Genomic DNA, 27,253 nt, shown 5'->3' with positions numbered 1-27,253 from the left:
AATTTTGAATTTGTTTGAGCAAACAGTTAGCATGTAACAATATAAATATATACATACAATACATTTTAAATATCAAATATAAACATATATATATATGTATGTATGTATGTCAAAGAAGTAGGAATAGTTGTGAGTATGGAAATGTTAAATAGTTTTATGTGATATTGTTTTTATTTTATTATTATTTTACAGCCAAGGAACATTTTTTATAGATGAGATTCGTGACCTGGGCTAACTATCTCGATTTGGATATTTAGCAGTTGTGAATCGTCGAGGCCACGGTAAAGGCCAATCATATTGACGAGGTATTGGACCATTGATATTTCCTTCAAAATATTTGAACATCCAAAACCACCATGATCGTGATAAGTAATTATTGGAACTGCTATGCTATAAAAAAAAATTCAGTATAAGTAAAGTATACAGTTATTTAATTAAATTTAAGAATTTTACTTGCATATTAAGAGTGATAGTTTATAGTTTTAATTTTATTAAAAATGTATAAACACAAATTGAATGTATTATAATTTTTGTTGACATACTCTCAAACTGTATAATTATTTTGTTTTTGAAAATGTTTTTAAAAAAGACAATGTAGACATATTTGAATTCAAAGGAACTAGTTTTAATTATACAATACAACTCCTAGTACACACAGATTGACATTATAATCTCATAAATATTTTTAATCTAAACCTAAACATTTCATAATAAGGAAATGTTAACATTGTTAAAGTCAAAAATTATATTGACCTACTATATAGCTTGTTATGGTTTTATTAAATATTCTAGAACAAGTATAACATATTTCATAATAACAATGTTAAGTAATCAAATATTTAAAATTAACTAATCTTTGTTCACTAATTTAATATACCTCGTGATCTTATAATTTTTAAATATAGTTAATAATCTACTCTGAAAAAACCCTTGTTATTAATGTTAAATATATGCAAATAAAATAAAATAATAATTACAACAATTAGAATTATAAATCAATAAATTGATAAATTAAAATATTTAAAAAAAAACTTTGAATTTTTATTAATAATATTAAAGTGAAATTAAAGGTAGGCGAACACTCTGCTATACATAGCCATATAGGTGTTGAGTGGAACTCGTTATTTAGTAAATCAGTATAGTAGATTTTATTAAATTTGAAATCAATGATAACTTATTGTATACAATGAAAAATTATTCAGGGTGAACACTATATATATCTTAGTAATCACGGTTAAAAAACAATTATTTTATTAATAATATTGAATTTGCGTAAAAATTAATTTTCTGTTGGTTTTTCACTAATATAAAAAAAGGTACAGGGCATTTTTAATGTTAACCACCATAAACTACAAGATCCAACATTCTATCCAAAATTATCCTCAAAGTGAAAATTGAAACATTTTATCAAAATACGTATTGTATACACAGACACAAAAAAACACATCATTATAAAATCAATACATTCATCGTTTTACTCAGGATCTAAAAATTAAAATGCAACTATACAGTAATAACTATTGAGCATACATTTTGTTTCTATAGTAGTAATATAGTTAAGAAGTTCTTTTTCATGTAAAACTATTTTTCTATATAATCTTATAATCATGTAACAACAAACAATGATATTGACATGAGATCACTTATAAGATACTTTGAATTAGTATTTAAATACTAAAAATCTTATGCCATGGAATACTGGATAATTTGTATATTAATAATTATTGATTACAATTGTTCATAAACTATTAAAAAAATTAAAATTAACATACCTTTAGATAAACATTATTAGCTAATGTATGGTATATCCAAAACAGTCGTGTAGTAACCAAGTATGCAATAATCACATCAATAGTATAGTGACCGTGTGCTATGAGTACCATTAATACTCCAACAGCTGCCATTAACCATGAAGCCCAATGCAATATATACCATCGTCTGGGAGAGTCTTTATAAAAAGAAAATTATTATTAACTTTTAAACTACTTGTGAATAGCACACAAAGTATTTACATTCAACAGTGATTAAGTAACTCATCACTAAAATTGTGGTATGTCCACTATATATATAATCGCCACAAAATGTATGTTTGCCATTGATTGACAAACCAAAACCAGAAAACAACTGGAAAACACGTCTAGCAATCAATACTGGATTTGTTGAGTTGGCTTTAGGCGAACAATAATAAGTGGTACTAGAAGTGGGTAATACAGTTACAAACATGGTGATGGAGCGAAGGAGATATAGAAGAGACAACATGAACATCAGTCTACGTAGTACAATAAACCTAAAAAGAAAAATATAAATATAAAAAAATATTTTATTTATAATTGCATTTTACGCAACTTAAAATAAATACTTAAAATAAAACACAAGACATACAATAGCATAATTTTATAAATGAAAAAAAAATATTAACTATAATTTTAAATTAATATTTATATTATATTTATCCAAATATTGCATAACAAAATTGTTGGAGATTACATAAGATCTCAATGTGATTCCACCAGATTTGTATGTTTTTATAACACATAATTTAGATATACTTAAAATCAGTATTGTAAACTGTAAAAATTAAAAAAAGTAAAGATTTTACACCAGAAAATTATTAGTACAAGTACCTAATACATAAAGATATCTATAGTGAAAAAAAACAAAAAAAAATAGTTGTATTTAATTGTAATTAAACAAATGAATAAAGAAATTTAATATGTGATACTTTGACCCGTTTATTAATACAATTAATGATTATATGTATTGTACATAAAGAAAAAGTAATAAAACTCAATCCATTCATAACTGCAATAATGATTTAACCTACTAAAAAAGTTAGAAATTACCTATACTTATGACTGGCAATAATTAACAATGTTAAGTTTGTGCTGACAATGATAAATATTTCTGATACATCTAATGCCCAGTCTCGAGCAGGTACAGCATCTAAAAATGTATCCGGTAATGGTTTGTACAGACTACGATCAGGCACTCTTTCATGAACAACAGCCAAAGATGTAGTGGTGATTAAAAAATTCACAATCAACAGTATTAAAGCTAAAAAATTATAAAAAAAATAATAAACACACATTACATATTTATATTCATACAATTTAAATATATATTACAATATTTACCAACAAAAGTCTTGAATTTCTCTTGTGGGATCCTAATTTTATCATTTGATGATAATACATTAGCATTATTTGGTATATCTATGTGCACGGTTGCTCCATTGGCATTATTGTTGAGATATTTGTGGCTAAACCCATTTTCATCTTCAGTAGGTGTCGTCCCACTATCAGATTGATGCTTGTTGTCTACCAATGCTTGGTGTATATGACCCATATTAGGTCGCTGGTGCTCACAATTATCTGCATTTGAATCATTTCTTGGTTCCCAACCGACACCATTACTAATAGCTGTTGTCACCTGTTTACATAAGCCCAACAATGGCTGCCTTTGACGTTCATTCTAAAAAACACGTTTAATTAAGAATTAAATAAATTTTAAATCAGAAGAATATAAGTTATATAGAACAACTGAATTCAAAATAAAAGATAATTTAACTTTTTGAATAGGTATCTATATTATTATTTTCAAAAGATTTTTTTTAATAATTAATGTAAATTTAACCTTGACCTAACATAGTTTTTACCCTGCTGTGGCCATTAATTATTTAGTAGCTTAATGCTGGACGATGAAACACACAAGTTACATAGTATTTTTAATATCCATTATAAAAATAATAAGTATTGATAAATATTAATAGGTACATTAAAGAAAGATGTCATTTTGATGTGTTATAAGTGAAATGTAGGTTCTACTATAAAATTAATCATTAATCTTAATAGTTACTGTTCAAAACTAAAATTTAGTAAAAATGTTTAAATGGAATAACATGTAATAAGGGAGTCAACACTATTTTCTAACATAGAAAATTATGAAAAATAGAATATTACTGAATACCTACTACATAATACAATACTAATTACATTTCAATAATTATAAGCATTTATAAACATTGGTGGTAGAAATTATGACGTAAATAAATAATTTCAATGGCAATTATTATTATTATTATTATTTCAAAATATATAAAAATTGTTAATATATATAATAATTTGTTTACTTAACAATAAAATGTATTGAATACATAATCTCTTATCTTAATTTTACCTGAACTTAACATTATAGTTTTATGATCTATATAGTATAACGGATAATAAAGAATTATATAAGATATGTGTCACAAGAATTAACTAAACAAATAGTTTTAAATTCTGAGAGGGGGAATGAATGTATTAGTTTTACAAAGAAGTGCTTTTTATTTTTTTATCTAATATCACTTTTTCAAACAGTTCAAATGGTTTAATCTTCAATTATAATGAAGATGGATTATTCTAGTAGCAAATTGTATTAATAAATTTAAATGGTTGGTATTTTTTATAGGAGGGATAATTGAGAAAAATATTAAGGGAACGAGAATATTTACTCAAAACTAGTTTTTGAATAAATCGATTTTTTTAAATTACTATCTATATATCTATTATATAGGTACCCGTTTTCAAAACATACCTATTACAATTTACGCTCTTTTATGTTATTTAAAGATATTTCAAATTTTAGACTTTTTAGTTTTTTTTTTTATGTATGGTATAACTTTTTTTTTTAGTCAAAAAGCTTAACATTACGTATAATACTACGTTCATTGCGTGTTGCTCTTTGGTTGCTATCGTTGCAATTATCGCAATTTTTTTAGACATTTTATGTTCTAGTTTTGACAAAATTTGATATGTAAACGAAACAACGATTTTCCTCTATCAATTTTAGTTATTATATTGTAATTATAAAATTATTTACGATGACTTGAAACTATTCACCATTGTACGTAAGTACACAATTGAAATGATATCTTAGATTATTATAGGTATATTTAAACTTAAACTATTCATATCGTCCTAAGGTATGCGGTATTTCTTTATAGTCTAAATGCTAATAACAATATGAATATAATGTAATCAATATTCTTGAAAAAAATTAGATCAACATACAGTAATATTAATCAAAAAAAATGATTTACTATGATAGTAATATAAATTATAAAATACCCTTTAAAATAGAGGCCGACACGCATTGTCTCTGCTTAGAATTATTTTTTGTAGCAATGATTTTCCATTGAATTAAAATATGTTATTACATCAATTACCTACATGCAGTATACTATATACTCTATTTGTTATTAGGTATTAGTACAGTAAGTATTATTTAGTATTTATTATTTACATTAGGTACATACAGTTTAGGCCAGTTTTACTGGCCCAGTTCTCAATAAATATATATATATAGTATACCACGTCACTCTAAACCTAGTATATCTACTGTACGCAGAGCGATTTACTCGTTTTTATATGCCTATAGAATAGGTATACAAACATATAAACACTAAACAAAATTTTTTTAAACACGAATAAACAACTGATGCATTTAAATTTAACTTTCATATATAGTTTACCTATATAGCTTATCCATATAAAATAAAATAAGCGAATAATTTAATATTTTAAAAGTTAAGACATTAATAAACGAGTATATATTATTTACATGTAAGGACGTAAATATAAAATGATTCAATAAAGATCAAACAATTTCTTATTTTTCTGGTGATAAGATGATACAATTTATAAAGATCCATGCTACAGCAATTAAAAAGGTCAAACATTATGGGGCACATGCAAGTCAGACAATACCTCACAGAGAAGAGATGTACTATTTATGCAAGTTTACAATCATTCTAAAAGATAAATCAATTTGATTTTCATAAAATCTATCGTGGCATTATTTAAAATTCTTAAATAAGTATATTAATGCCGCAAGTTGCATAAAAATGTATTAATTTAATGGTTTACTTATATTATAACTAATCACTAAATTATATTTAAGGTAGTACTAGCTCACTATGAAATGCTTATAGTGTTTGTATTTACAATCCGATAAAAGAGTATTATAATTATAATCAATAGGAAACAAATATTTAAAAAAAGAAATTATTAAGAATATACTGTCGTAATTCATAATTTTGTATAGGTATTATAATAATTAGATTTAACCTCATAGTTTATGTGTACGGCGTAGATATTCAAAATATTTAAAATAAAAACAGGATAAAATTGTTAGCATAATATATAAAACAAATAGATACTAAAAATTACGTTAAAATTATATCATCTACATTTTTTCTAAATATAATGAGAATTTGAATATCTAGATTAGATCAAGGTTTATTATTTTTTTAATCATAGAAAAACAATCATTTTTAACTATTTTATACAATCATAATTATACTTTTTTATACATTATTTGAATAAATTAATAGATTTTCTTAAAAACAAATAACTTCAATTTTTCAATTTTTCCATAAATTATTTTCCTGATAAACGCAAGGATATTCCGAATGTTAACTTTATAATTTAACTATTGAGTTTATTTTTGAAACTAAAAAGATTATAGGGAATAAATTAAAATAAAACAAAAAATATTATTACAACTTTATAAAACATAAATAATACACATAATAAAATTAATACGCATAAAATATTATTATAGCCAATTATACTTATAATTATAAATAGTTAGATTATTAACAATTTACTATTGATAAACTTTGAATCCTACTTTGAGTAATTAGTATGATACTAAATTCCTAATAGTAAGAAGTCACCTTGGTGTAATTGTATAAATTAAGTTGCGTTTATAAATTTTTCGGAGCCACCGTTGACATATTATATTAACAGAGTACCTACAAAATACATATTGTCATGCCAGAACAATATTTTATTATTTACTTTCCAAAAACATAATATAAGTAAATTGTTTTTAAAATATACGTTAACTGAAGAATTTAACTAAACTAATTATATAAACATTAGTAAAAAGAATAGCAATAAAATATACGTGTTTTACAATATCAATATAAATATAGATATTTATAAAGAGAGAGGATGGATTTACAGTAATAGAGCAATCTGATATGATGATAATATGTTGTTATAGCTATAAATTAAAAATAATACATTTTAATTTAGGACAATTAGGTAGAAACGGGTAAACATTAGGTTAACATTTGTTATCTTTTAATTTTACATGTATTTATTGTACAGAATAGCAGTCCCGAGCATTAATTACAAACCAAAATTAATTAAACAAAAGCGAATAGTTTGTTATTCATCAAATAGGAACCTTAAGAATTTTATCAGTATTTATGATATACCTATTGGAGTGTGATCAGGAAAATAAATTGACACTGACGATTTATATTTAATAGTTAGGTATTTTTTTATTTTATTTTTTATTTTTTTTAGTAAGTAAATAAAGAATTTACAATCTGTAAAATTAAAAACAATAGGTAAATGTGGTAAGTAATTACAATAAGAAACAAACAATATACTGGATGATGTAACAAAAGGAGGCGTCTATTAAAGTATTAACACTACTTTAAAATGTAGGTATCTATAGGTACGTTTAAATTTTATTTTATTAAACTGCGTTCCTATACAATAATAATATATACATACATACTCTAGTAACGTAAAAACAGAAATATTATGAAAAACATATTGCCGGTGTTTAATACACATTTAGAAATTATAAGTACACAATAATTATTATCGATACTATATGTCAACACCAAATACCTATACATTTCAGTTATTGTTACCTGCTGTCTATATAATATACCTATCACATACATGTTTTAAAAAAAAATATGAAATAAAAAATAAAATAAAAAATACTCATTACAAAAATACATTAAAATGGTTAAATCGAAAAAATTAATTTTTATAATTTAACACCACAATCGTGCATCAATATAATTATTTTATAAATTACGGTTATTTTGGTTCTTTTTTTTTAAATTTAAAAATGTATGTCTATTATATTATATTAGTAATGATCCTATCATGTCCGCGAAAGAGACAATAGGATCTAACAGAAATCCGTAATCATGACCTGATTAGAAACTTAAATAATAGTGCTTGACTGGGATTTCACAAGTCTAATGAACAATACTCAATCGAATCAGAACAGGACAAGAAAGGTGCAACCACGGCTTCATAGAATGAGGTATTTTAATTAATATTATGAAAATTTAAAACCATTTTATTAGGATTGAATAGAAATATTATTACGTAAAGAAAATATGTTAAAAAGATGCCAATTAATTTTTGGTCTTAAGTATTATATTGTTACAAATTTTGTTTTATAACCAAGTTGTCATAACTCATTTTATAGGATTATTAAAACTTTTAATTTTATAAAAAAATCTATGAATTATTTATTTAAATGTTTTAATAAATTTATTGTTTTTCGTTTTCGCGATCAATTTTTGATTTCATAATATTATTATTATTTTCAGCTTTAACTTTTGAGTTATCACTTATCATGCATTGTTTTTATACTAATAACTATGATATTTTACTATAATCATGCAATTTATATAGCTAAATTTAATATATAATAGGCATATGGCAGTCGTTTTTATAATACATTGTTGAGAAGTATAAACTGTAATATAAAATTTAGTACATTTCATTTCATTAGGTACACCGTAAATGATTACATTTAATTGAAAACTCATAAATAACGCGTGGAAACCATAGAATTATACCTGTTTATATATTTATCACTAAAAAGTTGTTGGTTTTTTATGTAAATTGTCAGTTAAACACTTAATAAAAAAAATGATAGTACAATAACTTACTAAATGGCCATTAGCTGGAGGCATGTCAATTTCAATATGAACAAATTCTTTTTTATGATCTTCGTTACATGTATAGGAAACCCCTTTAATTCCAATTCTATTTTGGATTCCATCAGTGCTAGGCTCTCCTTTCGATTCTAGTACCATCCTGAAACAATAATTTACAACAAAAATCAATAAATTACTGAATTTTAAATAAATATACAATAACGTCAATCAATTGATATATATATACGGTGCTTGTGATATATTGTTTAGCGGGCCAGCGGGGACTACAAGTTAACAACATAAATGTTGTTTTTACTGATTAGAAATAAATTACTAAATTTATATATATATATTAATAACTAATGAGTTATAAAATAATAATTCTCGTATAGTAAAATAACCCTGAGCGAAAAATTAATGACAGTGTTTTTTCAATCTTATCATTAATAACAAAACTGCCAACTACTAACAATAATAACAATAATTTAATTTTTTTAAATAAATAACTCATACAAGTTTAATAATATGAGCAATTAAATATTATTTTTTAAATGTATAAGTGTATATATATACTTTTGATTTTTATAGAACTAAAAATCTACAAATATTTGCTTCAATAATTGCTATTATATAGGTATGATATTTTATCCAATAAATACCAATATTTTCTTCGTTCTAAAACACGTTATTATTGACACAAAACATACTATTGTAAATCTACATTATTATATATAGGTAATTTTAACAAAACAAGTTAAGTTTAATAACATAAGTAATTTCTTTTTCCTTAAAAATAATCGCAATGATTTATTCATAATAATTTTAGGGATATATTAATATGGTATATCTAATTAGAGTGGACTATAAATAAGGACATCGATGACGTCAATATGTTAAGCTCAATAAAATACGGTCGAAAACTCAATCGATCGTTCAAAATGTGCATTCATATTACTAATATTAGTATAATTGTATAAATAGTAAATTCAAACACAATTAATTAATTTTTGATAATGGATATCAAGATAATATGAATGGATTGAAAAGTATAACAATAATTACTACTGAACACGAACACAAAAAACAAATCTTTTATCTACTATACAAAACACTACGCCCTATAAACTATTATTTAATAGGTCAGACAGACGATAATACATCGTTACTGTAACAACCCTTAACGACATTTAGAAACCTTCATATATAACACAACTTACTTGGTAAAACATAAATGACAAACTAATCAATAATAATAAGTCTATAATATTTTCTTAATAATATCATATGATATATTATAAACTATATGTAATACCTATTACATATATTATATATATAAGTATAATGATAGTTATTTATAGTAGACAGATACTTACGTTATATTAAATAAAAATTACAATCAGTGATAATTAAATCAATAATGTTGTCGGTGTTCAATTTAATAAAATTAAAGATGTCATTCATTCAATCCGTAATATTTTTTTTAAGCATGCATTATAATAATATCATAATATACTGACTATCACACATTTTTACCTATACGACTGTGTTTTAAATAAAAACATTTAGATAGTTTCTAAAATGCAAAAAATGAACCTAGGAAGGTAAAAAATCATAAATAAAATTCTCAAAATAAAAACTATAAAATAATTGTAGTGTTAGGCATTAATAAAAATAATGCATAGGTATTAAATGGTTAACTAAAAGCAGCTGATATGCCAGAGAACGTAAGATGTATCACATAGAATAATAATTTTGTTAATATCCTATAAATTTCGCGTCTATTTCATAATTGAAATTAAATTTTAAAATATGATTTTCAAAAAAAGCTTGTTGAAAAGTAATTTGTTCTAAATTTGTTTATAATAGCTATGTTTATATTAATCTCATACATTTTCTAAAAATAAACAATAATAAAGATACATAAAAATTGATATACTACCTACTCATAAAATATACAATATACGCGCCCGAGGATACTAATGTCGAGAGTAGTTAATTATGTTAATATACATTTAATATACCAATAGTGAGAAATAATTCTTCAAACATAATTTAGTGTCTCTAATTACAATGGTTGGTCTATTAATTCAAACAGCATTTTTGTAATTCAGCATAAGTGCTCATTTTATTTGTTGAAACTTTTATGATTATTGATTTTATTGAAATATTATTTGATAATATATGATTGTTTTATGGTTATACCTAAAGGCACAATTGTCGCTGATATATTATTATTATATTGGCATCAAATTACTTCAAATTATACCGATGTAAATGACCAGTGAAATGCTTATATCATTTTAATAATATCAAATTGAATATATTCAATATGATTAGGTAATATAACATTATATAATATTAATGTTCATAAAATCATAATTAATTTTAAGTCTAAAATTAACGTTTAGAAACCAAATATATATGTTTTTCATACAGAATAATCTTCTTTAAAGCATATCTAAATAAATATCAATTAATTCCTATCTAAATCATGGATAATATGTAACATTTATTTAACAATTTTATTTTATGTTTTATATTATTATGCAGAATGCAGTTCAGTTAAATAAATCTTATCTATAAATCAATAAGAAATTAAGTTTGGTAATAAAAATACAATTATGAGATACATCACTGTTGATATAAAATTATGTCTTTTTAAATAAAAATAATACGTATACATTGTAAAATTTAAAGAACTTTACGAGGTATACAAGGTCAATTCAAAATCATTTTTAAGCAAACATTTTTATTATTTTCGAAATATTCTTACCACCACTATACCTGCAGTATTTAATACTGGAGGCTACAACAATATCAACCAGATCTCTAACTATAGAATATAATATAATAAAAAAAACTATGTATGTCAAAGGAAATAATATAATTCGTCATGGAAAATTCAAGCAAAACATTTAGAACATTATTTTCTTTTTTTATACAATCCCGTAAATAATTACTCAATCATAAAATTTAGTTTAATATTGACAGAATAGAAAAAATATTCATATAAATATAAATAGAGTAACTACATAAGTAACTCATGAATGTTTTATTTATTGATAACTAAAATAAATATTAAATTTAAACTCATCATTTTAACTAGAAAGCTTCATATTTAAATTAATTTAACACATCTAAAAATTATATTTACGAAATTTGAAAATGTATTCCACAAATAACAAATATAAGAACTAAATAAATAGATAAGCATTTTTATTACAAGTATGTATAAGTACTAGTATTCACATATTTGTTAGGCTCTACACAGTATGTACCCATAGTAATAGCTATATTAATAAATACTTATATTATATTGTGATATTGAATACACAAGTAAGCCAGTAAGGAAAACTTACTGACAACTAAAAAAAAATAAAAAATATTGAAAACAACTATTTGAAGAGACTGCATGTAGTTTTAATTTTTAATCACAAAATTAAACTGCAGAATGCAGAAATAAAAGTCCTATAAAAAATTATAAATTTATTAATTAACATAGATGTTGAAAACATAAACCAGTTGTTTGTGATACACAATGGATTAACATTTTGTAATTAAATACTAAATATTTTATCCGGGGTATTTTTTCAGATTATTTTTTATATAGTTTTATCATCAAACTTTTTATCGATATAAATAAAACAATTTTAACGTATAAACCATATATATTATATAAAAATAACATAATCTTGAATCCAAAGATAAATAAATTAAAAGTTCTTATAATTATTTATCAATATATTTTATTACTATCATATTTAATTTAATTTAATATGCGTTCGTTCCAATATTTTACTTAACTCAAATATTGACGTAGTATTACTAGTATTGGCATTTTACCTTTTATTATTGACAAAGCAAGTTGTAAACTAAACGTAAAAATATACATTTAATTATTCTCAATCTGTTTATACAAAAATATTTAGACCATATTAAGACTGATTAATATAACTATTCAAAAAAAAAAAAATCATAAGAAAGCAGATAAAAAATACAAGGAAGACAACTGAGGTTTTGGTATAGGTAACACTAAAACAGGTATATTATCATGTAAATTTGAAATTGATTATTATCAAATAGGCTAATTTCGAAATATAATAGTCAATAGGTTCCGTTTTCTCAATCTTGTATAGTTGGTTAATAAAAAAATATTGATTTAAAAAAAATAATATGTATTAAGAACAGAGGTATACAGTTTCTACACTCGTAATTTAAAAAATTAAAAAGTAGATAAAATCAGCTGACCAAATAAGTATGTTATTTTAACATATTATTAATGTATAAACTAATTTATTACCAACTGCTGATTTTCAATAATTTTTTGTAGAAATGTAAAAACTTTTATAACTACAATTAACCCATCTAAAAATGTTAATATTTTACGACGTCAGCAGAACTAATCTACTAATTTAGTTTTTTTCACTAATATTGACGCAAATACACAATATCTAATTTAAAAAAAACACCGAAGACACTCCGTTATATAGTAAAAATATATATGGGTTTCAAATGTACTTAGTCATTCGTTTTTATGACATCGACATACCTTAAAACGGAGTAAATAGGTTAGTGGTATAAATGGCTTTTTAAAAGACATAAAAATAATAATTTATGAAATATTGGAACATTTCAAATGTCTTCTGTTAATATTTTTAAATTACGGCAAATATAACAAAAATCGTTATTTTTTATTTAAGTGTCCAATTCTAACAATTTGAACTTCAAATGCTTAAAACAAAGTATATATATATATTTATATAAAATATAAATTCCTATGTATCTTCGATAACTATTTTTAATTACTGTAAAAACAACTTATTGAGAATCTTTTATCAAATTTTCAAGGTTTTTGACTTAAGAAAAAATTGTATCAACAAAAATAAAAATAAAACATTGATAACCAAAAACATCCACAAATAGTTCACAGAGAGAAAAAATATTTTGAAAATTAAAATATGTCGAGAAAATGTTAATTTAATATTTTATAAAAAATTCAAAATAACAACAGGATTATTCAATTTTGACTAGGATACAATAAAATTAATTTTATATATAATTAATTTTTTAACTTTTGACCTCTCAATACCAACTAGATTCAATTTTCTAACAGAAACCATCTTTAGTGAACGAATAAAGCATCATTAGTTATTACTGCTCCAAAAGGTGATAATAAAAGAACAACATTTATTGTAAAATTGAAATATTCAACGCTATGCTCAAAATCTAAAATTAAATACTAAAAATCTTGTTTTGAAAATTTGTCTCTATTCTAAATTCCATAACTAAAATTGTAGATACAAAAAAGTGAATAATTAAATTGTTAATTGTATATCATAGATAATTTTTAGAGCAATTGGGTCTTATAATAATTTATGATAAACAAACAAATTAGTTTGATGTATAATAACTTAATATACCTATACTTGAATGCTTCAATAGTTAAAATAATTGTTTTGTTTAATGTTACACGATTAGTACACGTGCGACATGCTACATCATAGGGTCATGTGTTCATGACAAATACGATAATTTTAGATGAGTGAACACTACGACTAAGTCAAACCTATAAATTACTAAATTTAATTTTTATATGTAAAATATTTACTAAAAAAATCAATTATTACCTAATAATTATTATGAATAGTACAAGATCATATTAATTAAATTATCTTCAAATTATTTTCTATACATGTATAAAAGTGTTGAGTTGTAAGGTATTTTTTCAAATATTCTAGATTATAAATCATAGATGTACTCGTAAATGTACCACAAATACATCGTCAAAAAATTATAGGTAGGTAGGTATATGCTAGTAAGTATTTAATAGCGAGGATTAACAAGATACCCATTTTCGAGTACCATTAAGTAGAAAACTACTTGATACTTTAATTTTAAGTATGTAAATACCAAAGTATATAATAATATAGAATTTTTCAATAATTTTAATATTTCTATTTGTTTAATATTACCTACCCTATATTATTACGAAACAATAATAATACCAATAGAATTAATGTATCATGTTTAGGTATTTCAATTAAAAATATCTCACAATATAAAAAGCACTATCCAGTGTCCATTATTCCTTATTGAATTTTACCAATTCTATAGAATAAAGACTAGATAATGTTAGTAAAATTCTTTAAAATTTTAATGATTAACTTAAAAACATTCCTACCATTTCTTATTCAAATACTATACATTATAGGTATTGTCATTGTGAATGATAAGCAATTCGATTTTTAATTACCTATATTAAATAATTTAAGAATATGTAACTATTAATAACATATTAATAATGTTTGGAACAAAAAACACAATATAAATGAAAATGTATGTAGTATACATTACAACTAAAATGATTTAATAATTTGTAACGTGTCTACATTTATTTATATAAATCACTGTATAAAAAAATAATTTAGAATTCTATATTAATGTATTATGATAAACTAATCACTCTAAATCACTCTGTAGTCTGAATACAAACACTCATATATTTTTAAGCCCCCCTCCAACTTATATAAGATAATAACAGATATGATAAAAATAGAAATAGCTACAATTTAATATACATAATTTTGCATGAGAAAAGTAAAATAAAAAACACTAGCTTAAAAATTCTGTAGTACTAATTTGTTATTTATTATTAAATGTAGGTAATCTAAATCAATTAAAATGTGATTATTATTATCCAGGAGGAGAAGTAAAAGTTTACAATAAAATTACTTTATAAAAAATGTTTTTTTTTTAAACGTATCTTAATAATATACAAGTAAACATTTAAAAAAAAAGTAAAAATATCTTTAAAAATACGAAATAATAAGTATTCAGTATAAGTAACGGATATACTATATTGTTTTATTGACGAATCATTTCCTGAAGACAACTAGAAAACGCATTAAGTAAAATGTAAAATAATTTATTAATGTTTTGAAAGTGCAATAAGTATTAAATTTATGTACGAGGTCGGTAATTTCAACATCACGCGAAACATTTATCCACGTTACTTCCAACACGTCTGTGAAATATAAAGAAGTAGGTATCCAATAATGACGAATCCGAAAAATTTTCCGAACACATTATGATGCTAATTATTATCAACATATTTTAAACCTTGTAGTATGACTATAAATAGCAGTTGCAAATAAGGTCATTACGAGGTTATATAAACATTAATATAACTATCACTTTTGCTAGTAAATTATAATCAGGGTCGATTTTTTAGACACTAAATTTAGGTAGCGAATAGGTAAGTTATCGTCTTGACCCACCCAAATATTGACCCTCGCCAGTCCCATACAAGTACATTATTAGTATACACATGTACTTAAAAATAATAAAACCCATACAAGACGACAACAAATGTATTACACAAAGCGTTGGAGAAAAAAATCGTTAAAAACGGAACGAAGCGTACAAACAGAGATGTGATTCTCATCGAAGAAAGTTCGAATGCACCGCCGGTGGAATAATGCTCACCATGTGAATGCAGAGGAGACCATTAACAGGAAACCGTGGATCGATTGGCCTCGAGCATAATATCACATATTATTATTACACGATAACGAGAACGAGATAGAATACACCACCGACACAACCACCACCATTGGCGATCACAGTCCGTACATATATTATATACTTTATATATAAATATGCATGTGTGTATTATTATATGTGTACGGCGAATAGGAGATCACCCGCGCACAATTCTATAACAGTTGTAGAATGAGTTAACTGATTGTGAAAATTGTATTTAATGTATACAATATAATGTTATATTTTAACTGTAAAAAATGATTTGTGCGTGACGACGACGACAAACAAATAGATCGGAACAGCAAGAGACACTACAAAACATACGCACGCCACGGAATTAGACGGTACACTGCCCGCCGCCCGGCAGTCGCGAATCGCGATTATTACCGACGCAGAGGCGCGCGCGAGTGGTGTCGTCGGGAGACGCGCGCACCGCCGACGACGGTCGGTCGGTAGGCGAGAGGTTGTAGTTCCGCCGCCGCCGATGTTTACAGTGCTGACGATAATATGGTGTAGCGTCGGCGGCGCCGACTTGACAAGGACCGAAGGACACACCACTTAATGGTCACAACGAAAATTGTAAAAAAAAAAATATATATATAGGTGTATACATGTATTTCGGAACTAAGCAAAGCCTAAAATTATGGCGCCAAACCACAATATTATTCACAACACGAATAAGTTTATGGTATACGGGATTTAATTAGGACACTGCGCAACTGCACAAACGGAGTGAAAAAGTAAATTTAAGAGCATGATAGTTCTGTGTTCAGTTTCATAAAATGTTTCAATTATTCTCAATAAAATATTTTAATTTTATTGTTATATTTTTAATTTATTTTGAATATAAACTTAAAAATATTTACTATCAATTTGTTTTAAGTATATAATTTAATGATTTTTGCCTCACAAAACATTTCTTTATTAAAAATATTATCCAATATATAGATAGCACAAAATTTAAATACAGAAAGCTATAGTACCTATCTACATTCAGTCATTCAAAATAGTATTTAATGTGATAATAATTGCTTCCAGGTGTAATATGTGGTCTATATTACAATGTTTTATTTATGTTATCCACTTTTTTTAAAACGGCAGGTGTAAGATTAGTGCTGCGGAAAAATTATGGTAAGCATTAAAATTAAAATCAAATATATTTATGAAAAAATGAATACAAAGTGATTATAATTATTATTTAATATAATATATGTTTCAAACGTAATTACTATAAGAAATTATTTTCGTAACTATAAAGATAATAAAACATTAAACATGTACCTCAAACATTTGACATTTCTATATTTTACTCATACATGTTACATACCAAAGCAACCTCATACAAATCATAAATTATACAAAAGACCTACCTATAAGTTATATTACATAAAAAAAAATAAAGATAAAAACGCTCATTTGACAAATTTTATTTATTTCAAGAAATATCTTTGTTAGTGGTTTTAAACTACGATAATTGTGTTTTCTAACTGTATTTGAACTTTAATGTATGAACTATCGTTTATAACCAACTTAGTAAATTATAATATAATGTATAGCCATATAACTATATATCATAGTTATATGGCTAAAACTATATTAACTAAACACATAGCATATTCACGAAAAATTTCATTTTTTACTTCTAAGATTCAAATTATACAAGCCAATATAGCTAAATTTGTTTAAATTAAATCACTAACCTAAAGATTTGCGTGCAAAAACACTTGTATCCCTGGGCTTTATTAAAGAGACTAATGATGAAATAGTTCATGAGCGTGTTTTAGAACCTGTTTTAATAATTGCCATTTATTGCCATGAAAATATCTTAAGTCTTTTCATAAAAAAATATCAGTCGGAAATTTATTATACTGAATATAGATACTATTGTAAATAAAAAAAAAATATTAATTTTTTTAAACATCAACGAAAATAATTAAATATAGGTAAAAGTGCGAAATTGTGCTTATATTTTTTTCCAAAATTATATTCAAATGTTTAATGCTGAGATATATATTATGACAAATCATATACAAAATTAATTATATATAAGGCAAGTTTTTTATTTTAACTTAAATATAAATATAAGTGTTTTTTATTATATTGAATTTTGAAAAATATAAAGTAATAAGAACATAATGATGATTAAATAAAAATTATTCATACATCGAATAATTGTATAAATTATAATCACGACAAAGCTTTCCTGTATACATACGTAATTTCCAAGATGAGTCATTCGTTGTTTATTGTTAATCTTGCATGCTTTAAAAAGAATCTTTCAAATACGAACGCGAAACGAATGAAATTTTAATGTTCTCGAAATTAAAACTAGTGAATAACTGAAATACTTATAATATTTTATAATGATTTAAGTAATATGTAATCATTTATAATTTTGGTATTTATTCAATATTGTACTTATAAGTAATAATGCGTAATTTATATTTTGTTATAACTTATAAAAAACGGTACAATAAAACAATAATATGATTACAACATAGCAAAATAAGAACTTTTTCAATTTATTTATTGCATATAAGATATAACAGTGTAATAATTACTTAATATTTAATATATATTAAGTACTTATTATGTAGGTAAATACATAGAACATCTATATAAAATAAACTGTAATAAATGAATGTATATTTAGATACCTATTTGGTATCTTTTCCATCCCTGCTATAATAACTAGTAAATGTTTAAGTTAAAATACAGTTCTTGGGAAATAACTGAATACTTAAACGGCTTCACGACTAATTTGATATAAAGTGTTATATTTAATTATATTATAATAATTACAGTATGATAGTGAATTGCTAAAAGCAGTGCTCGAATTGGGAAAAATTAAGTAGAAGAGCAAGAGCTCAATCCAACGATTTAAAAACTGCTTTTCAAGTGCACATTTGCACACAGACCCGTTAGGGGCTTTGCCTCGCTCATCAACCTTACTTATATTTTGAAAACTACTTTTCAGCTACACATTTATTTAAATTTCAACTATAATATATTTTGATATCTACATCCTACATGTTACAGAAGAAAAAAAATAATAATCAACATACATAACTTATTCAATTTACTACCTAAATATAGACAAAAAAATTGATAATCATTGTTTTCGATATTAAAATTCGTTATATAATTTACGTAAATTGAAATCAATATTTCAATAAAAATTATTTTGGACATAAGTTTGTGCCCCCGTTCAAATGAAAAAATATAATTAAGGTACGCAAAAAAATAGTAAAGTGACTCCGCCCCTCTACGCAACACTCTCCACAAAATTTGAACACTGGCTAAAAATTATTTAAACATTACTACATTAGGTATATTTATTGAAAAAATTGTTATTGTTACTTTCATGTATTTAATAAACATAAAAGCAGAGACTCAGGAAGACACATGTTGAATGTTGAATATAAAAGGAAAAAAAATTAAAAATAGCGTAATCTAAACTTTAAAAAGATAAAAAACAAGAACCGGGAAACTCATTTCGCAGTATATTATAGACTTCAAGTGTAGATACCTCATTATTGCATTTAGACTATTTTTTAAATAATATTCAATTTGAATTCAAAATCATTGTATATGAAAAAGGAGACTGATAAATCAGCACTACTACAGAATCCATTTCTAAGCATATTTTTTATTAGTAAAGAAACTATTAGGTATAGTGATTTAAACTAATATGTCATAATTTGTTTCATAATAGAATAACAAATATTACCTATCATTTTTTTATTTAATTTTTAAGAATACATTGTTAAAATCATGTATGTATGATTTTTATCTACCAAATCAATTATTTGTAGCAGTTAAAGGTATATTAAAAAAAACTTCAACATTTTAATCTCGAACGCTTATAAAACACAATAATTAAAACCGATTTTTGATAATTTCATAATACAATGAAAAGGTAGTCAAGTGAATACCGCTCTGCTGTATATGGATACAAGTTGAGTGGGTCACTACTAATATAGCATTAAATTTGAATTCAATGACATATCATTGTTAAAGAAAATTATGATTCTGGGCAGAGACGGTCTATCAGCGTTTACCACTAAGTATATTTCATGATGTATTTTTTTTTTTTATATAACTTTATTACAGTCATTTATTTTACTAATTTTTTTTCAAAAATAATGCATTTATTATATTATTATTTAACTATCATAATACTACATATTTTTACCATAATAATTATAAATTATATTATATTATATCAACTTATATAACTCAACATTTAAAATAACATCTTTTTGTTTATAGTAATAATACCACAAAACAGTAGAAATAGTTAAAAAAGTTTTTGATTTTGTTAGTACCAGTGTGAAATACATATGAGAAATAATATTAAGTTATATTTTATATCCACTAATATATTATCTAAAAATTAAAGATTTTATAATATTTTTACTACAATAAATTCTTATAATTCGTGTAATTATCGTAATTTTAACAAATTTTGAGTAAATTTTTATTGACATTTATAGAAAAAAAACTTAAATAAATGTATAAAAATGTTACTGTGATATATTGAAAATTATTATATATAAAGATTTAGTGAACATTTTTATTTCTATTAATTTTTAAATTATAACAGAATAAAGAAATCAATTTGATCAAAAACTGGTTTAGTTTAAAAAAACCCTTAATTTTTCGTTTTCTATTCTTTTCAGGTTATAAAAAAAATACTAATTTTTTTTACTTTTTACCCCCTCCCCTAAAAAAAAGACTAACTAAACCCAATTTATTACCAGAAACTACTTCAAACATCAAAGCATTTTTACTGCTTAAAAAAAAACACATAATTACAAAAACATATTGTATACAATATGCATAATATAATATAAATACATCATCAAGTCTATTCATAGCACAGCAACATTATTTTTTCGGTTTTTTGCTAATCTTAAGTATTCATAGATACACTTTAAACAATAGTGAAATCAGAATTTTAATACAGTATTTAGTTTTTTTAAGTATTAAAATACTTTTAGAGTAATATTCTAGTTATTATTAACATTACGTCATAAACATAATTGTTTGTCTGTGGTCACGCCACGCCGTAATAGTAATACAGTCGCGATTTATGTTTGATTTTAAATTTTGATAATTTGAAATGCAATTTAATGCAGATAGAAGATACAATCACTCGTGTATACTTCTTTATTCGGGGTTTTAATATTTAAACATCCAACTTAAAAATTTAAAAATTAAATCTCTTCTTCACTATTCAATACAGTTAATTTAAGACGTATTTTTTATATAATTAAGTATCGATAAATAAAAAATCATTCTAAGACTAGAATAACCTGTATCATTAACAAATTCATTTTCAGAGTTCCAAAACTAATAATTTATTTTGGCAATACCCTTGGCCTAATCAACCCTTGACAAGTATGTATCATTATATATTGATATTCGTCACGAACATGTCTAATTATAGTACTAAGAAATAAGAATTTTTCGAACAACATTTTAGACCTTCAAAATATGAAACAAAATACTCAACATCTTTACTTTTGGTATTTATATTATACATTAGAAAATATGAAAGAATCATATTTAATTCAATTTAACTTTAGCTGTTTATTTTTAATTTCAATTAGTACGATAAGGTAATGACAATTCAAATTTAAAAATAAATATTATCGATTTATAGGATAATGAAAAACAAGTAGGTAATACTAATTTTGAATTTAGTCCTTGATTTATAAATTATAACTTAAAACATCTAAACGTATTTTTATATAGTATACTATATAGTGTGCCAGTGTGCATAAATTATGCATTTATTTAAAAAAAAAGTATTGAATATTTTAAATAAAATTATATTGATTTACGAGATCATTAAAAATAAATACCAATTTTAATAATAGACCTATTCCTCTTTGAGATTTTAAGTCTAAAAAATTTGAATGACGCCCTTGTTGAAAAAAATAGGAACAACAATAAAAGGGCGTATTAGATATTTTGGGTGGAAAATTCCACAATGTCAAGAAATGAGAATCGATAATTTCCCATAAAGGCAAGTTTACGTGCAGTGGTGCCACGCCCTAAAATCAACACTTCTCTTTTCCGGTGAAACCTGTGGAACCCTATCCAAGTATAATACACTGTATCAGATTAAATAATATATAATAATTATAATTTAATATTTATTACATAGTTTATATACACTAGTATACTATACATTCAACCCCAAAATATTTAATAAGCTTCTAAAATTTAGTTTATATTCATTGTTAACAGTGAAGTAAAAGAACAGATTCTTAGATACCTAATAAATACTTACCTAGTGTATCTACGTTTATAATTTTATTATTCGAAAGTTTGAACGCATATTTCAAGCTCGAATTTATTGAATTAATTAATTTATAAGCTCAACGCTTAAAAAACATTGAAAAGAAAAAAATTATAATTCATAATGATTTTTTGAAACCAACTTGATAAACAATATCTAAAAAATAAACATTTTACAAAATATTTAAAAAAGCATTACTTATACTTAAATTTTTTATAAAATAAACATAAAATATTGTTAAGGAGAACTAGGTCTTTTTTTATTTAAATTAAAACTTTAACCCTAATTATAATAACATAGAATGATTAAGTAAATAAGTATTTTTTTCACATTAAAAATGACTGAATTTTTTTTAATATTCTGATTTCTGTTTGTTTTTAAAATATTATGCTAAATACAGTCAAAATTAATCCTCTAGGATCATTAGTTTCTTATTTTGTTAAAATCTTAAAGTAAAAAAATCAAAATGAAAATAAATTTATTTAATGGCGCAACCGAGGGGGTGTTTTGGGTGTTTGGACTGTCTGTCTGTCTGGAGTGTCTGAACACCTCATTTAAACAGTAATTTTTTTCCATAGTATACTAACAAATTTAAAAATGTATTGAGGAACTACTGTACACGCTACTGTCGGACAACCGCCTTGAAAAAATCCTAGTTGCGTTAATGGATGTGTTATTTGGGAGAAAAGGTATAGCAGGTTATGTTTGTAAAATGTCTTCCTTGACCAACCAATAAAAAAAAGCTACAATGTATAGCATATATTTTAAATATAACACTGGCTACTGAGTTAGTATTTCATATTTTGAATTTTTGTAATTTTTTTATACTTTTCAAATACATTTTTGCTTTAGTTTAACGAAAGATAACTTTTACAAGACACAATATTGTTGTTTGTACAAATCATTAAATTGCATTCATAAGAAATTACAAAAGTTATTAATTTCCTATTGAAGTATCAAAAAGAAAAAGAAAGTCTAATGTAGAATTGCATAAATGATAGCTAAACTATGAATCAATAGTGTGAATAGTGTGATAAATGATAACGGTTCTTAAAACATGAATTAGTGACCCATAATTATTATTTTCAAATCAATTTTAGTGAACCATTAAATAAATTAACTTTTTATAACCCAACATAAAATTGTATTCCTAGTTATTAATATTTAAAATCATATCTCTTGCCTATTATATATATAATATACTGAATATATATATATATTATATACTATAAACTATACCTACAGGACTGGTATTAATTTAAAAATGACCTGCAACTATTTTGGCACCAATAAAAGAAAAACTAAATTAACGCACTTGAATTAAAACCACATATAGTGAAGCATCGATTATCTACACATAAATTATCCAGTCAGTCGATTATCTACACTACAACATTTTTGAAAAACAAATATTTTTATTTTATACTTATAAATTTTAAATTTAAATTAATTATATTATTTACTTTTATCCATCCATATTTATTTTATCATATACTTATACATTAAACATACAGTACATTAGTTTTATTTTTAATAATATAATATAAAATTCATGTTTGTTGTATATTTTTCATCATTGTTCGATCTGCACCCCCTCGGTCCCAATTATTGAGGATAATCAAAACTACACTGTACATATTAAATTAATTAAAATAAACTTACCCGTACGATATCCAAATAAAGTGCTTCTATATTGATCTTGGTATAAAATATATTTAGAATTGAAATTTGATGAAATCATATTAAACAATGATATAATTTCAATAACACAATAGATAACATTCAAGTTTCTGAAAGCAATAAAATAATTTAATCAATAAGTTTATAATATTATGTTTAATTTAGTAAACATTCTAAGTAACAATTATATAAATAAAAGAATTATAAAATACAGATTTAAAATAAATGTTAAATATTTTAACATTCTTTCTAAGATAAATGGACACAGTTTCATTATTAGCTTAGATCTATTTGAAACTTACTACCCCTAAGATTTACTATTCCCTTCATACTCCCAATTATCCAATTCTAACAATATATTTAACTTTGTACACCATATCTCTAGTGCCTTGCTAGTTACTAATAAAAATAATAATTTAACAATTAAGTGAAAATTATCACTATAAATATATCTCAGTTACAGATTAAACATTATCTACTTATAATATTATATCTACTACATATCTTCAAAACCTTAATTAGCAATAATAAATAAACCTCTATAAATATCCTCTAACTTTTAATGTACAAACTTTATTAAAACCAATATAGACGAATGGGCTTCAGAAATGGAAAAATATGAAAAAACATCAATAAAATTCAAAAATTCCAAATAATTTCCCTCAGAGATAAAGACAAATACTCCTCATTATATATAAAATTATACACTACATTCAGATTTTAAACCATCTAAAACTAATAACAATAAATAAAAAAAACCATATCCTTTTAAAAAAGTTTCACAACCGACTAGGTTCACAAAAAAATCCGCTCGTGAAAATTTAGCTTTTGATACTATGCTTGGTTCAAGACAATTGAAGAGTAAGTAGTGTTGAGATCTTCTTCAAGATAATTAAAAAATCAGATTATAATAAATAAAAATGTCATTAATGGGTGGCTCTTTTCCTCAACTTGTTTCTTCTCGCGTCATCTTTAATAGTCACAATTGTGTCATACATTCAAATTGTATATTACACAAAAAATATAAAATTAAAAATAAAATATATTTACAACTAAAAGCATATTTTTGTGGTTGTCTATTTTTTCATAAATGAATAATTACTTAATATATTCTTTAATAATTTAATAATAATTTTAATTGAAAAATCTTTCAAAAAACAAAAACATATTTTATGTACAGAAATTTTGTCAGAATCACAGATAAAAATAATATAATTTTAATTTTTTTTCATGATATTTTAGTTATTTTAGAAACTTAAGACTTAAAATTTAAAAATAAAATAAGTTAAAAATTATTTTATTTATCATATTTAATATAACTACTTAACTAGTAATACAAAGGATGTTGAGAACTAGCATAGTATCTTAGATTAATCCATTGTTAAATACCCAGATATATTTATAAATTACTGTAAGTAATAAAATAGTTAATTAAGTTCAAAGCAAAAAAAATGTAAATATATACTTGGTTTTGCAAATTTATTATACTTAAATTAAGCAGTGCATTTTATTTTAAAATGCATCTCTACAATATTTTAGTAGTTAAAATCAATAAGTGCTTAATTAAAAAGAGTGAATAAAATCTATTGACAAAAATACAAAATGATTCATATTAGATAGGTATGTAGATATATAATATAAAGAATATTTACTGATTCAGTTTTTAAGCTCTTTATTGAGTACTTAGCAAAAATAAATTAAGTAATCAACACTAAAAAGTATACTTAATATTTCACATACTTAGCTATTTTTTTTTCAAAAAATATTAAAATCAACTATATTTTATGTTTAGTATTTAAATAGTTAAATAAAGTACTTTTTAAGTATTTTTTATTTTGTTTATCAACACTTATTATCAAATATTTTTCCATACATTTCACCATCTATAGTAATTTTGAGTTCTGACTCATTATCATTCTTTATTAAATTTGATGAGATCATAGGACATAAGATATAATTAAATATATTATTATGACTAAGATCAAACTTACAGATTAAACATTGACCTCCATCAATTTATACTCCTCAAGGGAGTTAAATGCCACAATAAGGTAGTAGTTTGGTCTTTTTAGTTTTTACACATTTGTCAGTTGTTACAAAGATAAATATTATCAATAATACACTGAGTGAAAATATATACCAAAAACGTATTTAATTTATTACGTAGGTAATAAAATAAAACTGAAATCTAAAATTAGTGATTACCTAATACCTACAATAACAATGATAATTTTAAAAAACATCACAAACTCACAACTATATATGATTGTTGGTAAACACTAATCACTGATTTAATTTGACCGATATCAATTTTTTCCGGGTCTTTTTTATTATGACGTATTTTTGATATGAAAAACGGCCTATAGAATGATAATGTGATGTATTGCCTCAGGCAATTTGTCTGTATTGGTAATATTGGAACCAACGTAATGCGTAAGTCGTGGTGGACTGTTGTTATTTTTTTACTGCTGTTGTGCATTGACACATAGGTATTAAAGTTGTTGTTATTGTTGCCGTGTTGACGTGCGATAAGCGCCAAATGCCAATCCCAATATCCCGATTATCTGAGTGACCCAAGTTCCAATATGAATATAAATTGCTTCAAGTGTCAGATTCTCAATTGCGGTAATATAATAAATACACGTAATGTGTTTGACAAACTTTAATTTTCTATTTAGCGATTTGACTGATTCAAGTCTATTGCGCAAGTGGTGAAGGTAAATACAAGATACACGCCAATACACCATAGAAAAGAATTATCCTATATGTCTATGGATACACGCAATACATGGTTTTTATTATTAATAGATAGGTCCGGATCATGGTTTGATCATGGTCCATATAGGTCCGTATTAAGTAAGAGGGTGGTAAAAGTAAGCAATCTCCTCCTCCCGTGGAGCTAATTGAACGGTAATTTTTAAGAGTTTATATTATTATATTTTTAAGTATAATTTAACATAATTTAAATGTTTATG

The 27,253-nt window shown here is 23.9% G+C and overlaps 1 protein-coding gene across 3 annotated transcripts; it reads right to left on the bottom strand.

Annotated features, from left to right (window-relative positions):
• LOC113552304 (phosphatidylcholine:ceramide cholinephosphotransferase 2-like) lies at window positions 1–26,467 on the bottom strand. Of its 3 annotated transcripts, XM_026955112.1 has the most exons (8): window positions 26,270–26,467; window positions 24,261–24,388; window positions 8,759–8,906; window positions 3,135–3,471; window positions 2,844–3,054; window positions 2,013–2,287; window positions 1,773–1,948; window positions 1–390 (listed from the first exon to the last, which is right to left on the bottom strand). In XM_026955112.1, exons 3-8 carry the CDS (start codon window positions 8,903–8,905, stop codon window positions 232–234), a joined length of 1,305 nt encoding a protein of 434 aa, XP_026810913.1. In that variant the 5' UTR covers window position 8,906; window positions 24,261–24,388; window positions 26,270–26,467; the 3' UTR covers window positions 1–231. The 3 variants fall into 3 exon arrangements, with proteins under 3 accessions (XP_026810913.1, XP_026810911.1, XP_026810912.1); XM_026955110.1 differs by lacking the exons at window positions 24,261–24,388; window positions 26,270–26,467 and adding an exon at window positions 16,232–16,666; XM_026955111.1 differs by lacking the exons at window positions 24,261–24,388; window positions 26,270–26,467 and adding an exon at window positions 16,170–16,665.
• Window positions 26,468–27,253: the final 786 nt, after the last annotated feature.

The sequence above is a fragment of the Rhopalosiphum maidis genome, chromosome 2, assembly GCF_003676215.2.
Source record: "Rhopalosiphum maidis isolate BTI-1 chromosome 2, ASM367621v3, whole genome shotgun sequence".
Taxonomy (NCBI): domain Eukaryota; kingdom Metazoa; phylum Arthropoda; class Insecta; order Hemiptera; family Aphididae; genus Rhopalosiphum; species Rhopalosiphum maidis.
Note: the sequence above shows the minus strand (reverse complement) of the source record. Positions and strands in the feature narration are given on the sequence as shown.

What these genes read in the sequence shown, in the direction of transcription:
- LOC113552304 (XM_026955110.1), bottom strand. Translation starts at nt 16,254, where the DNA reads ATGGTCTCCTCTGCATTCACATG. An exon ending in CTCCAGCTAATGGCCATTTA is followed by an intron (nt 3,472 to 8,758) that starts GTAAGTTATTGT and finishes CGTGTTTTTTAG; the next exon opens with AATGAACGTCAAAGGCAGCC. An exon ending in ATTGCCAGTCATAAGTATAG is followed by an intron (nt 2,288 to 2,843) that starts GTAATTTCTAAC and finishes TTTTCTTTTTAG; the next exon opens with GTTTATTGTACTACGTAGAC.